Source organism: Callorhinchus milii, unplaced genomic scaffold (genome assembly GCF_018977255.1).
Source record: "Callorhinchus milii isolate IMCB2004 unplaced genomic scaffold, IMCB_Cmil_1.0 Scaffold12, whole genome shotgun sequence".
Taxonomy (NCBI): Eukaryota; Metazoa; Chordata; class Chondrichthyes; order Chimaeriformes; family Callorhinchidae; genus Callorhinchus; species Callorhinchus milii.
The window spans coordinates 7,929,730-7,943,470 of NW_024704753.1; the positions used below are offsets into that span (position 1 = coordinate 7,929,730).

General features: G+C 44.5%; 2 protein-coding genes across 3 annotated transcripts in view; one reads left to right on the plus strand and one right to left on the minus strand.

The window, feature by feature from the left end:
- The window catches only part of LOC103179801 (protein tyrosine phosphatase receptor type G), a 300,620-nt gene extending 298,786 nt beyond the window's left edge, over positions 1-1,834 (minus strand). The window contains exon 1 of the mRNA XM_042339618.1: positions 1,702-1,834. Within this exon, the coding sequence (XP_042195552.1) occupies positions 1,702-1,783 (82 nt within the window). The 5' untranslated portion in view covers positions 1,784-1,834. The remainder of the gene's footprint in view (positions 1-1,701) is intronic.
- Positions 1,835-4,108: 2,274 nt separating this feature from the next.
- The window catches only part of fhit (fragile histidine triad diadenosine triphosphatase), a 539,096-nt gene continuing 529,463 nt past the window's right edge, over positions 4,109-13,741 (plus strand). For both annotated transcript variants that reach the window (XM_007895159.2, XM_007895160.2), the window contains exons 1-2: positions 4,109-4,285; positions 4,899-4,969. The gene's annotated coding sequence lies outside the window, so the exon portion shown is untranslated. The remainder of the gene's footprint in view (positions 4,286-4,898; positions 4,970-13,741) is intronic.

The following is a 13,741-nucleotide window of genomic DNA, read 5'->3' on the forward strand; positions in this document are numbered from 1 at the left end:
TAATTACTTGGTGACAACTCCGGGCCGAGGTAAATGCGTTGGACTTGCAATTTACCAGACACACATACAAACATATATATATATATATATAGTTCCTTTAGCTGGTCTGGATCTAAATAATCTGCCTCGACTATTCTGTGTTCCCGTCTGCGAACTATTTTGACCCCTTAATGGACAGTGGAGCCAAAAGCACAACTGGATCTGTGCGACTCCTATTGCTCTGAAAAGAAGCAATTGATAAATCAACATCAGGTATACATGTCGCAACTTCAGATCTTAAGAGCGAAAGATGTTAATCTGAGACAAAAAGCTACACCGACATTTCACACAATGACACCGTCTTATTCCATCCATCATTCCTGCCCTCCGGATAAGGTATAATAGTAACCATAGGCGGGCAATTTAGAAAAGATTTCCCTACTTTTTTTAAAAAAAGGCATATTCTCCAATGTTGGTTCTGGTTGGTTTAGGTAAAGACGCTCGTTTTTTTTCATTGCGAAATCAGGATCCCTTTAGCGTTTACAAAAGACTTTTGACGACGCGATTTGCCCTATAATAAGGTTCAGAGTCAACAAAACAATCCATTTCCAAACACTCGGTCCCTCAACCTTCAGACTCGCGGCTCACACTAAGAAGTGGTTCATCGGCATCAATCAATCAATCACAACTCACTACACTGTCAAATCCAGACACCACCACATGCTGTTCCCTTTAATGCACCTTTGGGTTTCAGACTCATTAATATAATTACAGAACAAACAGTATTATCGGCCAAAGGGATCCGTGTCCCCCTCTTCCCTGTGATGTTCAAGTCGAGATTCAATCAATACAGAGACACAACCAAAAAAGAAAATAAATACACGTGTTTTTTTAAACAAACAAACAAACACGGTTTTCATAGTTATTTACCTGAGAAAAAAAAGGGAACTTCATTAAATAATAAACACTGCAAATCAATTTGAAATCCAGGTTAGGTGTGTGTTTAAATAACTGTCCCAATCATAATCACAGCATCGACTTCCCAGCAATGTTAGTACTGTGGGAGTCTGACCGTACACTCAAGGTCAGCCAAGAGTGAGGCGCAATCAATGAGAAGACTTGTTTTGTACCAAAACTGACTTTGATGGCCACAGTCCCCAACACCAGATGTTTTTAGCCTTTCTGGTATTTCAATAAGGAGCCAAATGAAATATTGTTTTAATATTAGATCGTTACGAAGGCGACTCCGAAGTCCAATTATTGCGTGTTATGCTGTTCTAAATTCCACTTACGCCAACACTGCACCAAAATGAGGGGTTAACGTTTTTTTTAAGAAAAGAGTAAAAGCTGAGTTTAGAATAAATCTCCGCTTCTCACACTCGGCGCATCTTCACAACCTCCCGGAGCTGAAGCTCAGCTCCAGGCGGACACCAACCTCCCGCCCTGTGCCAGAGCGGCGGCGGCGGCGGCGGCCCCTCCGCTCAGACCCCCCCCCCCCCCCGCCGCCGCCGCCGCCGCCGTGTGTGTGTGTGTGTGTGTGTTTTTTAAAAAAACAGAAAACGTTGGGTGTTTTTATATAAAAATAAAAAAAATGTATTTTATACCTGAAAAAAGACTCACATCGCACACGGCGCCACGTCAACCCGAAATAAACACGTACATTAAAAACAATCGGCTTTTTTTTTGCTCAAGTTTTTCTGTCATATATGAAAAAAAACTTACTGGGGAGAGAGTCGCTGGAATAAACCCCACAGACTGTGCAACAGAAGAACAGCGCAAAACCCCGTTCCAGTAGCCTCCACATGACAAATGCACATCCAAAGGCAACTTGTTGAATAGTTTTACTGTCAGAGAGGAGGGGGGAGAGGGGGGGGAGAGGGGGGGGACAGACACAAAAATTTGGAGCGAGCGAGGGAGGAATTTGGGAGGAAAAAAAGAGCCCTAAAATTGAAAAGTCCACGGCTCCACCACAGGGCCTCGACGATGAGCTGAAGAGAGGGAGAGGGAGAGACGGGGGACGGACTGTTCCTCTCCACCAAAAGTGAAACTGCACCAACCGGGAATCTGAGGGGACAGAGAAACCTTTAATCCTGAAGCATATTCCGCCTTTGTCGCGGTAGCGGAGTCACCTCATTCTGTTATAGCGAAGCAGCGAGTGGAGAAGGCAGCGGAGAGAGAGAGAGAGAGAGGCAGAGAGAGAGAGAGGCAGGGGGAGGGGGAGGGGGGGAGGGGGGCGGTGGGGGGGGGAGGGGGGGGGTCCGCCGCTGCAGTTGGAAGCTTTTCCATTCTTCGAAACAGGAAGTGCCATGTGCGCCTCCGGGCACTTTAAAGGCAGATCGTCAAACTCTCGTGCACGCGTGTGGGAGGAGGGAGGGAGTATGTGGGGGGGCAGATGATGTTGTGGGGGGGGGCAGATGATTGTGGGGGGGGGGGGGGGGGCAGATGATGTGGGGGGGGGGGCAGATGATGTGTGGGGGGGGCAGATGATGGAGTGAGGGGGGGGCAGATGTGTGGGGGGGCAGATGATGTGTGGGGGGGGCAGATGATGTGGTGGGGGGCAGATGATGTGTGGGGGGGGCAGTTGATGGAGTGAGGGGGGGCAGATGATGTGTGGGGGGGGCAGATGATGTGTGGGGGGGGGGCAGATGATGTGTGGGGGGGCAGATGATGTGTGGGGGGGGCAGATGATGTGTGGGGGGGGGCAGATGATGTGTGTGGGGGGGGCAGATGATGTGTGGGGGGGCAGATGATGTGTGGGGGGTGGCAGATGATGTGTGTGGGGGGGGGCAGATGATGTGGTGGGGGGCAGATGATGTGTGTGGGGGGGGCAGATGATGTGTGGGGGAGCAGATGATGGGGGGGCAGATGATGGAAGGGGGCAGATGATAGGTGGGGGGGAGATGATGTGTGTGGGGGGGGGCAGATGATGTGTGGGGGGCAGTTGATGGAGTGAGGGGGGGCAGATGATGTGTGGGGGGGCAGATGATGTGTGGGGGGGCAGATGATGTGGTGGGGGGCAGATGATGTGTGGGGGGGGGCAGTTGATGGAGTGAGGGGGGCAGATGATGTGGTGGGGGGCAGATGATGTGTGGGGGGTGGCAGATGTGTGTGGGGGGCAGATGATGGAAGGGGGGGCAGATGATAGGTGGGGGGGGAGATGATGTGTGTGGGGGGGGCAGATGTGTGTGGGGGGGGCAGATGATGTGTGTGGGGGGCAGATGATGTGTGGGGGGCAGATGATGTGTGTGTGGGGGGCAGATGTGTGTGGGGGGGCAGATGATGGAGTGAGGGGGGGCAGATGATGGAAGGGGGGCAGATGATAGGTGGGGGGGCAGATGATGTGTGTGTGGGGGGCAAATGTGTGTGGGGGGCAGATGATGTGTGGGGGGCAGATGATGTGTGGGGGGCAGATGATGTGTGGGGGGGCAGATGATGTGTGGGGGCAGATGATGTGTGTGGGGGCAGATGATGTGTGTGGGGGGGCAGATGATGTGTGGGGGGGCAGATGATGTGTGGGGGGGCAGATGTGTGTGGGGGGCAGATGATGTGTGGGGGGGCAGATGATGTGGTGGGGGCAGATGATGTGTGTGGGGGCAGATGATGTGTGGGGGGCAGATGATGTGTGGGGGGCAGATGATGTGTGTGGGGGCAGATGATGTGTGTGGGGGGGCAGATGATGTGTGGGGGGGCAGATGATGTGTGTGGGGGGGGCAGATGATGTGTGGGGGGGCAGATGTGTGTGTGGGGGCAGATGATGTGTGGGGGGGCAGGAGTGAAGGGGAGTGGGAGAGCGGGAGTGAGGGGGAGTGGGGGCGGGAGTGGAGCTTGTGCGTGTCCGAGGGAGTTTGCTTGTGTGTGTGGTGGGGGGGGGGGGGAGATGGAGTTTTGGGGTGTGGGGTGTTTGTGATGTGCGTGTTTTGGGGTGTGTTTGCGGGGGTTGGTGTGGGTATGTGGGGGGAGGGTTACGATGTTTGGGGGAGAGGGGGAAGAGGAAGCGTCTCACGCGCGCGGCGCGGCCCATGACTAACAACCGCCTCAGCCAATCACGTTTCACAAGATCCGCTCTGACCCCGCCTCCCATTGTCCTCAACCGCAGCCACTCACAGCGGCCAGTAGCGGGGGCGGGGTGTGTGGACTGTTGGCTGCATTGAGCGACGTGCGCGTTGCCGCCGCACTGGCCGCAGGGAGTTGTAGATCTCGCCTTGACTGCTGACGCGAGTGAGTAAGTGAAAAGAACTACAAAGGACCAGCATGCAACGCTCCCCTCCCCGCACACACTTGCTTCCGGAGCCTGTCAGCGATGCCGGTGAGTGTCCCGCTCTTTGAGCCAGAAAGAGATGTGATGTTGAGCGGAGAGAGTGTGATCGCATCCTTTTTTGCTTGTGTTCGAATATAAAGATCGGTGAAAGCACTAAAAAAAACTTCAACATTGACGGCTTTGAGTTTTTGAATCGCCAGAAACGGCGGCGAACGAACCGTCGTCTCAGGTTCACCGGGACTCGCGCCGGGTGACAACCGTCCATGTGTCATAGAAAAGTTGTCAAATTAGACAAGGGAATGGGTCAGAAACAGTATGTTTCATTGTGTTTTTCGCAGATGGTTTTTTTTGCGCCCCTTAATTTCTTATCGTTAATTGAGAGAGCAAGTGTATCATGTATATACGAATACAGTGTATTGTGCACACAGACACACACACACACACACACACAGTGAAGCCGGGAGGGTGCAGCAGGTTTGTTAACCCAACTGTCAACTGGGGTCCACGGCAGTCATCCCCGAAGCAAATCACGCCCGCAGGACTCGTGTTGAAACTTATCAAATAGGGTAGGGAATGGCTCTGAAGCAATGGTAGTCACTCAGTCTATCTCTTCCATTACTCTCCCGAGTGTTCTGATCAATACCCCACTGTCTTCTTTCAGATCTACTGAGCAGAGAGCCGATGCTAACTGCCCTCCAGAAAAGGTCCCGGCCTGAGCCAGCAAAATTTACGGTGTGTTTTTTTGATTCAAGACTAGCAACAAAATCCAGAACAAAACCAGTTTTACCGATCTATTGGGTCTAACGAGAACACAATTTCAGTAAACTCCGAAAAATAATGGTGGCGGGAATGCGTAATTAATACCACTACCAACACAGATTTATACCCGTTCAATAGTTTACGCATAGCTTTATCCAAACGGGAATATTTTACAGTATGTAACAAACAAGTTGTTGAGGATGAAGACCTTTGTTCTCAAGTGACATTTGGATTTATAAGATATTTTTGCACAATAGTAGCTAACAGAATATAAAATATCCACCCTAAAAACTTCTGGATAAAGAAAAATAACTAAGTAATATTTTAGTGCTTTTTTACCACAAAACACTTTATATGAAGGTCTTTATTTCCACATACTGGAACATCATCCATGAGTGTATCAGAAGCCTTTTTTGTAATCGAGAGTTGCCTAAAACTATTGGTTCAACGCTGCGCTGCAATGCAAGGGTCTGGAGTCGGTTCTCCGCTGGGACAATAGAAAACTGCGGAAATATTGTGGGGAGATTTGAAATTGTTGCGGAGAATTGCGGGGTAACTTTTGACATATTTTGCAGAAAATGGGCGGGGAGTTGATTGGTGCTATTGAGATACATTTTACTGCCCACCTACATTTTTCACTTTACTGATGAATATTAAGCATGAGGAAATAACACATATTAGATTGTTGCAAAAAATACTAATTGCTTCTTTAACAAAAAACTGGGGGGCCTTTTTGGGGGGGGAGTGGGGACAGCAGCGAAGCTACCGGGCCCAGCACTGCACATACACCCAAAGAGAGACACACGCTCAGAAACAGAGAGGCACCCACCCACACGGGCACAAACAAAGAGAGAGACACATACACACACAGAAACACAGACACTCATGAATACATACAGAGAGATACACACAGACAATCCACACAAACAATTACAACAGCGCGGCTTCCGAGTGAAGCCCATTTGCCGCTTGCACCGCGCATGCGCGTCTGGACCGCCCCGCCCACAGTGACGTCAGGTAAACAGCCATGAGCCCCGCGCGCCACAAACTACATTTGTAACGGAGGAGGCGGTTTGTTGCGGATTCCGCGGAAAATGCGGCCGCACATATCGGCTCAGGTTCTCGGCTTCATTCAGAGTGGCTTTGTATAGCTATACATTTCGAGGCACTGAGTAGTTCAAAATAAACACCCGATAGCTAATAAGAGACATGGAATACTGTAGTTTACGTATTTTGACATCGATTTACAACAGAGAAGGGGGAAATTGGTCATTTTATTGAGTAGAATAACCTGTTCATTTTTCCTCAGCAAACATGAAATTATGGTGTTGCATATTTTAATGATGATCGAGTCTATCAAATAGAAAACGAATGCAGAGGGGATTTTGAAGTTCATTATTGCAATCAAAAGAAGGTGTACCTGTATTTAGCGTTGTAAGATAGATCATAATAAAAAACTTCATTTGCTTATCATCCTGAAACATCACAAATATCAGGCATTTAATTACTTTGAAATTTGACTCGTTATTCCATTCCACAAACAGTCGTGAATTGAGTGACCAAGTTCCAATTTTTTTTAAAAAAACAACAACTTGCACTTGTATAGCGCCCTCCACGCAGTGCAAACAACTGGGTTCCTACTTACTGCTATGCAAACAGGCGAGTGGAGTAAGGAAACTTGCCCGAGGGTTTCTCCCTGCCCAAGAAATTCTGGCACTTTACTTGAAGGCAATTCCCTGTAAAATACTTTGAGGCATTTTGACATTATAGGTGCTATATTAAATGCAAGGATTATTATAGTTTGCAGATTAGTGAAATTTTGGTCAGGCAAGATGTTTTCATATTCCGATATAGTGGTTTGCAGGAAGTGTCAACCAAAAGATATATGAGTACAATCTGATACAATGCTGAACTGCAATACCTTGACTGAAATTCAAACTGGTCTGTTCTCAGTGACCAAATTTCACTGTTTTGGGTGGACTGTTTGCTGAGCACCGGATAGTGAGGTTGCAGGGAGGCAGATGCAGACCGGGCTTCTAGCTGCTAACATTGAAGAATTTCTTTGAGCAAGATTTACTCCCCTAATTTTTGATAAAATAGAGAACAAGAAATGGGAATAGATATAGAAATTAATGGAGCAGTTAGAGGTGATAGTGTACATTTTTGTAATACAACTATCACAACGGCCAGCAGTAACTGCTAAAAATATCTGATAAATCCAAATGTCACTTGAGAACAAGTGTCTTTATCCTCAACAAACATTTGTTCCTAGAACAGGAATCCTTTTAATTCATTGTTATGTATGTTATAAAATGGGATCAAGGTGCCAGCTGTCATTCAATGAAGACTGTTGGTAATGATTGTCGGAGTTTATCAACTGATTGTGAGAATCATGCATTAGGAATCTGTTTTTACTATTCCACGTATAGCAAAGTGTGACACTGAGCCATGCAGATCAGGTAGCTCAAATTGCCATCACAGTTAGTTATTTTTTATCCTGTGAGAGGGGGATGTTGTTGGATGTTGCATCCCCAGGTCAGCTGGGGGGGTGGGGGGGTGGGGAGGGAATTGTGCAATAAAGGGATGTTTAGCATCCAGTGACTCCCACTAAAACTACAATATTTGTGTGTATGTGTGGACATTATGTGAGGAAAGGATTACTTGGCTGCAATAGCTTAAGTGGTTCATTGCTTCATTGATATTAAATGTCCTGACTATCACATGAAAAATGGCTACTTGTCCAGGTTACTTCAACTCAAGAAATTTAACTTTCATATAGTGCAGCTTTGAGGATTGGAAGAGTAAAGGGAGGAATAAAACTGTCTTACAGGCTGTATATCTTAAGAGTTCTTTGTCAAATGTAAAATGAGCATGATATTGCTTTCTGTTATTTTAACAATAGGAGAATTCATTCAAATGATGTTATAATCGGTCTTTTGTGATTAGGTTATGAATCCTAATCTTAATTTATTGATCTGCGCAGGAAAGAATGTTAAAATAATGCAATTCTACATTTTTCTTCAAAAATAATTATTTATTTCAATACCCTATAGGAAGGGGAGTGTGTACAATATTTTAGATAGTAATAAAAAACAATGTTTTTTCATCCAATCTCAACCAAATAAGTGTACAAAATGTCTGTCATATATCATGATTGACACAGTATATTATGAGCATTAACGTGTGATGGATTTTGGGAGCTTTTTGATGATACAATGTTAATTCAATTGCAGAGGTACACTCTGTTTCTGTACTTCACTATGAAGTGGTAAAATGTGGGTAAATTGCCGCAATGCTACCTCTGATGAAAAAAATATCTCTTGTTCTGTAACATTTCTAAACAGAGGGAGGATCTTGAAGGCTGAAAAAGCTCCTTCTATGCCTTTGCACCCAGTATTTGCTGACAGTAAAGTTGTTTAGCAGCTTGAGGGCAGATTGTGTCGTTCTTGAGTTTTCTGGATGGAAAGATCTAGAGATGAGGATTAATCACTAAAAAGAATGGGGACAAGATTTTTCTTTGACTGACTGGTGCAGTTTCAACTCAGCTCTTGTGCATTTGGGCCCCAAACCTGGCAATCTCACATAAAATAGATTTCAAAATGAATGATAAATAGAAAGTTTGTTGAATTGAAATCATTTCTTTTCTAATTGCACTCACAGCTGTCAGTCACTGTGTCACCTGGGATTAGACCGATTTCACAGAGATTACTGCTATTAGAACCACCATTGTTTTTTTTTACCAGTAAAGATAATAATAATAATCCTTACATTTGACGTAGCACCTTATCACGTCTTCAAGACATCTCAAAGCACTTCACAGAATATACTGTAAAGTGAATTGACTATGTATTTTGTGGGCAGTCAATTGCGCACCGCAATATCCCACAACCAGTCGTGGATTGAAGTGACCAATTTATTATTATTTTTTTGAAGGAATTATTACCCACATAAAAGCGATCTGCCACTCGACGAATAACAGGGTTCCTACTTACTGCTAGGTAAACAGGCGGGTGCATAAGGAAACTTGCCCAACTTTTCACCCTACCAGGAATCAAATCCAGGTCTTTCGCTTGCGAGCCAAGTGCTCTCACCACTGAGCTACAGGACTCTGATGATACCAGATCTTTTTCAGATTTTCCATGATAAACAAAGGGAATTTTACTTTCATAAGAACGTCAAGTGATAAAGGTAAAATGTTTTTTTTAAAAAAAAGCTTTTAGTATTTTTTTCCCAATGCATGAATACAATTTTAGTGGAGGTGTATAGATTTTTGGTCATCACAACCTAGAATGTTAATTTTTTATTCTAATTTCAATACAGTTAAATCTAAATGCAGCACAGTAAAATTAATTAGGCCATATAATTTCGAAGATAAAAGTCATTTAACTCAATGTATGCTTAAGTCATCAAGGTTAAGACTGGATCAGTAGACACTTTTTAATTTACAACTCATGAAAAATATTTGCTTAAAATTTTTTCCAGATGATTTAATAATGAACTCTTGTCCAAAAAATTGTGTTCTTGTGTCTTTGCTAGTGATAACAATTAAAATGAAAATTATTCAGGTTCCCCACAGACTCTGCCATCATGACAGTGTTGTGTAGGTGGATTCATGTTTTCGTTCCATAACAAAAAATGTCCCTACATGGAAAAAAGGCTGGAAGAGCTATTAAGATCCAGTTACCTAGTACCTTTGGTGGAAACCTGTGAGCAGGTTTGATACCCATTCACACGCTTCAAATAATGCTTAAGAAAAAGGAGAGGTGAGTTTGCAACTAAGTATCAAATGCAAGGATTATTATTATTATTAATTATAGATTAATTTAGTTATTTTTAAGTTATGATCTTCAGTTTGCATAGATCCTCCTTTCTAGTTCCCAAAGTGACAAGGATTATTTTTCTCCTCCAATTTGCTCCTTTAAAATTAAGTAAATAGTAGATTTGGTTCCACTGTTCTGCATCATTAATTATAGCAGAAGAATTTCACCAGTGATTATCTGACAAAGCACAGATATGATTTTGGTGCAGGTTTTGCTCTGCCTCCCCAAAGAGGAGGAGAACATAAAGGGGAAGAAAAACATTCAAGGGAAAGTGACAGTAGGAAAGAATAATAATAATCTTTTTTGCATTTGATATAGCGCTTTTCACGTCTTCTCGACGTCTCAAAGCGCTTCACAGAATAGACTGTAAAGTAAATTGACCGTATATTTGTGGGCGAAACGCGGCAGCCAATTGTGCACAGCAGCGTCCCACAAACAGTTGTGGATTGAAAATGACCAATTTATTATTGTTTTGTTTTTGAGGGATTATTATTAGGTGTGTGGAGTAAGGAAACGTGCCCAAGGTTTCGCCCTGCCTGGAATTGAACCCAGGTATCTTGCTTGCAAGGCGAGTGCTCTAACCACTGAGCTACAGAACTCCACAAAAGATCCCTAAAAAAAAATTTGCATTGCATTTCTGTACCACACACAGTAGGTAGGATTACCTCTCTACCTATTTGGAGTGAAATTATGATTGTCACCAAACCAGATGTGACAGAAACAGATAAGAGTTTGTGTTTCGGTGTAGCATGGTGTTGGGATCTGGAAGTTTGGAGAAGGGGTGTTGAATCTATCCTACCAATCTATGGTATCACTCATCAATGCTTCATCAGTTACACTAATTTGTAATGATGACAATATTAATAAAAATCCTTGCATTTGATATAGTAGCACCTTTCACATCAAGAAAGCATCTCATAGTGCTTCACAGGATGTCTGGTAAAGTGTAGTGTCTGTGTATTTTGTAGGCAAGGTAACTTGAAGGTTGATGATACTGGTGAAAGAGCATATAACAAAAGCCCGGTGAACAAAGGTGTGTTTTTGTCAAAAGGCTCTAAAAGTAGCAAACATAAATTACCAACTCATTCTACCAAGACATTTACTGCTTCCAAAGATGTTAAAATGTCACTGCAAATGAATTCATGTCCCTCCTGACATTATCCACTAAGCACTTTGAGGCGTTTCTTCGTGTAAATTGTGCTGTATAAATGCAAGGTGTTGTTAAATTCTGACCTTTAATTGAACTTTAATTGAATAGTTTGATCATAATATTTAGATGGAGACTCTTACGTCTCATGACCACGATCTTAAAATTTTAATTGAGGAATCAAAATGGGCTGTATCATGGCCTCATAGAATGTGTCCCTTTTACCACAGCCTTGGGTCTGATTCAAACCCTTTAACAGTGAAATATTACATATTTAGCTGTCTGACCTCTTGATCCGACCTAGAATTATTCATCTGGATGTTACCTGGACATCCCACAGGCAAATCTTGGGTCTAAGTCTGATGGCTGGTTGAGATTTGATAGGAATCCTTTTCATCACTGTCACATCTGGAGAATTAGATTTGCCCTTAGACTATTTGACTCCCTCAGACTCAAAAAAAGCAAACAGCCTTCCTGATGCTATTTACCTCGTTGGTTTCTACTTCAATCCTAGGCCCCTCAATTTACAATCCTTTTTGCTTATTACATAATTATGCATTTTGCAATTATTTCTTTTTTTCTAGCTTTGGCCGGACACCAGTTTATGTTGTTTACATTTAAAAAAATCTATTGGAAACAAATTTGTGATCATACCTATGTGTATTTGTTACCATTAAGGAATCAATATTGTACTTTGTTCAGCCCTAACTAATGCATTTAAACTAATGCCCCTAGGTACTTTGCAGGGCTCCTTCTTCAGAAGCAGCTTTGGCTCATACTGTTTACTGAAACAACAACAACAAAATTACATTTGTATAGCGCCTTTCACATCGGGAGGACATCCCAAGGTGCTGGACAGTCAGAGTTTCGGACCCAAGCTGGGGGGGGGGTCGGGATTGGGAAGGGTGCAGGGCAAGGGGGGGAAGCAGGGTGATTGAAAGCACGGTTGAAGAGGAGGGTCTTGAGATGGTTCTTGAAGGAGGCGAGGGAGGGGGCGAGGCGAAGTGACTGCAGGATGGAATTCCAGAGGGTGGGGGCAGTGTGGCAGAAGGCCTCCCGCCAATGGTGGGGCGGGCGAGGTGGGGGACTTGAAGCAGGCCGGAGTTAGGAGGTTGCAGAGGTAGGGAGGAGCAAGGTCATGGAGGCTTTGAAGGTGAGGACCAAGATCTTGAACTGTATCCTCTGAATGATGGGAAGCCAATGGAGTCAGGTGAGGTTGGGGCTGATAGGGTCACGAAGCCTGGTGTGGGAGAGGACATGGGTTGCAGAGTTCTCGATGATCTGCAGCCTATGGAGGGAGGAGTTGGGGAGGCCGACAAGCGTGAATTTGCATAGTCAAGCCTGGATGTTATGAATGCGTGTATTCCTGTTCATTATAATCATTATAAAAACATGTGATTTAGCTCTGCAACAGAGTTGAAAGTCGATCTCAACTTGGAAGTTCATCAGAAGTAACATATAAGGTTGTGGGAATAACATATAGGGTTGTTGCTCAAAAATATTGTTGCTGAAATGTAAGAATTCTAATTTCGGTGTAGAAATTAATATTTCATGTGAGAAATACAAGTCAACATTTAGGATGATAAACACAAATCCTCGTATGAAAACTACAGAGATTCAAAATGTACAGTAAATGATATATTATACTGTATTAGCAGTGCTTTACGTGAACAGTGAACCATTGTGAATAAAGCTAAATATAAAATATAGTGTTTATATAAAATATTTCTGCTTGGTCTAATGTCCCCATTAAACCTATTTTTGAAACCTGTGAAAGGAAACATTCTTGAAGTGAGAAAATTGTTACTTCCCATTTAATTAAAGGTATTGATATTGTAGTTCTGAAACTTGTGGCTATGCTTAGATTTTTAAACGTTTTATTATTTTCATTGCCGAGCATGAAGAGAATTTCTTTTCCCGTCCCAATTTGTTCCCCTCTGACCAGAACTCAGATTTAATGTGATGTTGGATTGCAGATCAATGTATGCTGGGAGCCCTCTGGCACATTGCCTTAGCGGCCATTGTCTTTGTGTGACTCCGAACAGTTAGTGTTGGGATGCTGTTCAACTGCGAGAACTGATCTTGACTGCCATACTCTTGCACTTTACAGCAGAAACCCCTGGTTAGTGATCAACAACAACAACTTGCACTTATTTAGCGCCCGCCACATAGGGTAGGGTCTCAGAGCGCTTAACAGTGGCGGAGCCTGACTCCGATCCGGGGGTTGGGGGTGTGGGGGGAGGTGACCTTAAGCATGGTCGAAAAGGAAGGTTTTCTGGCGGGTCCACATTCAGCTGCAGGAAGTTTGGACTCATCCAGGCCCTGATGTCTGACAGACAAGCTGATAGGACATCGGCGGACCTGGAGTTAGTATTGAAAGAGGCAAAGTAGATTTGTGTGTCATCTGCATGTGGAAGTTTACCCCGTGTCTGTGGATGACATCGCCCAGAGGGAGCATATAGATAAGGAAAAGAAGGGGGCCAAGGATGGAGCCCTGGGGTACCTCGCAGGTAACTGGGTGGGGGCGGGAGGAGAAACCATTTACCAAGATGAAGTGGAGGTGGTTGGTTAAGTAGGACTCGAACCATGCGTGTGCTGTCTCACTAAGGTGGATGAGGGAGGAGAGGCAGTGGAGGAGGATGGCGTGATCGACTATGGCAGAGAGATCCAGTAGGATGAGGAGGCAGAGGGAGCCCTGGTCACAGATAGAGAGGACGTCCTGTGTGACTTTGACAAGCGCTGTCTGTGCTGTGGGCAGGGCAAAAACCAGACTGCGGG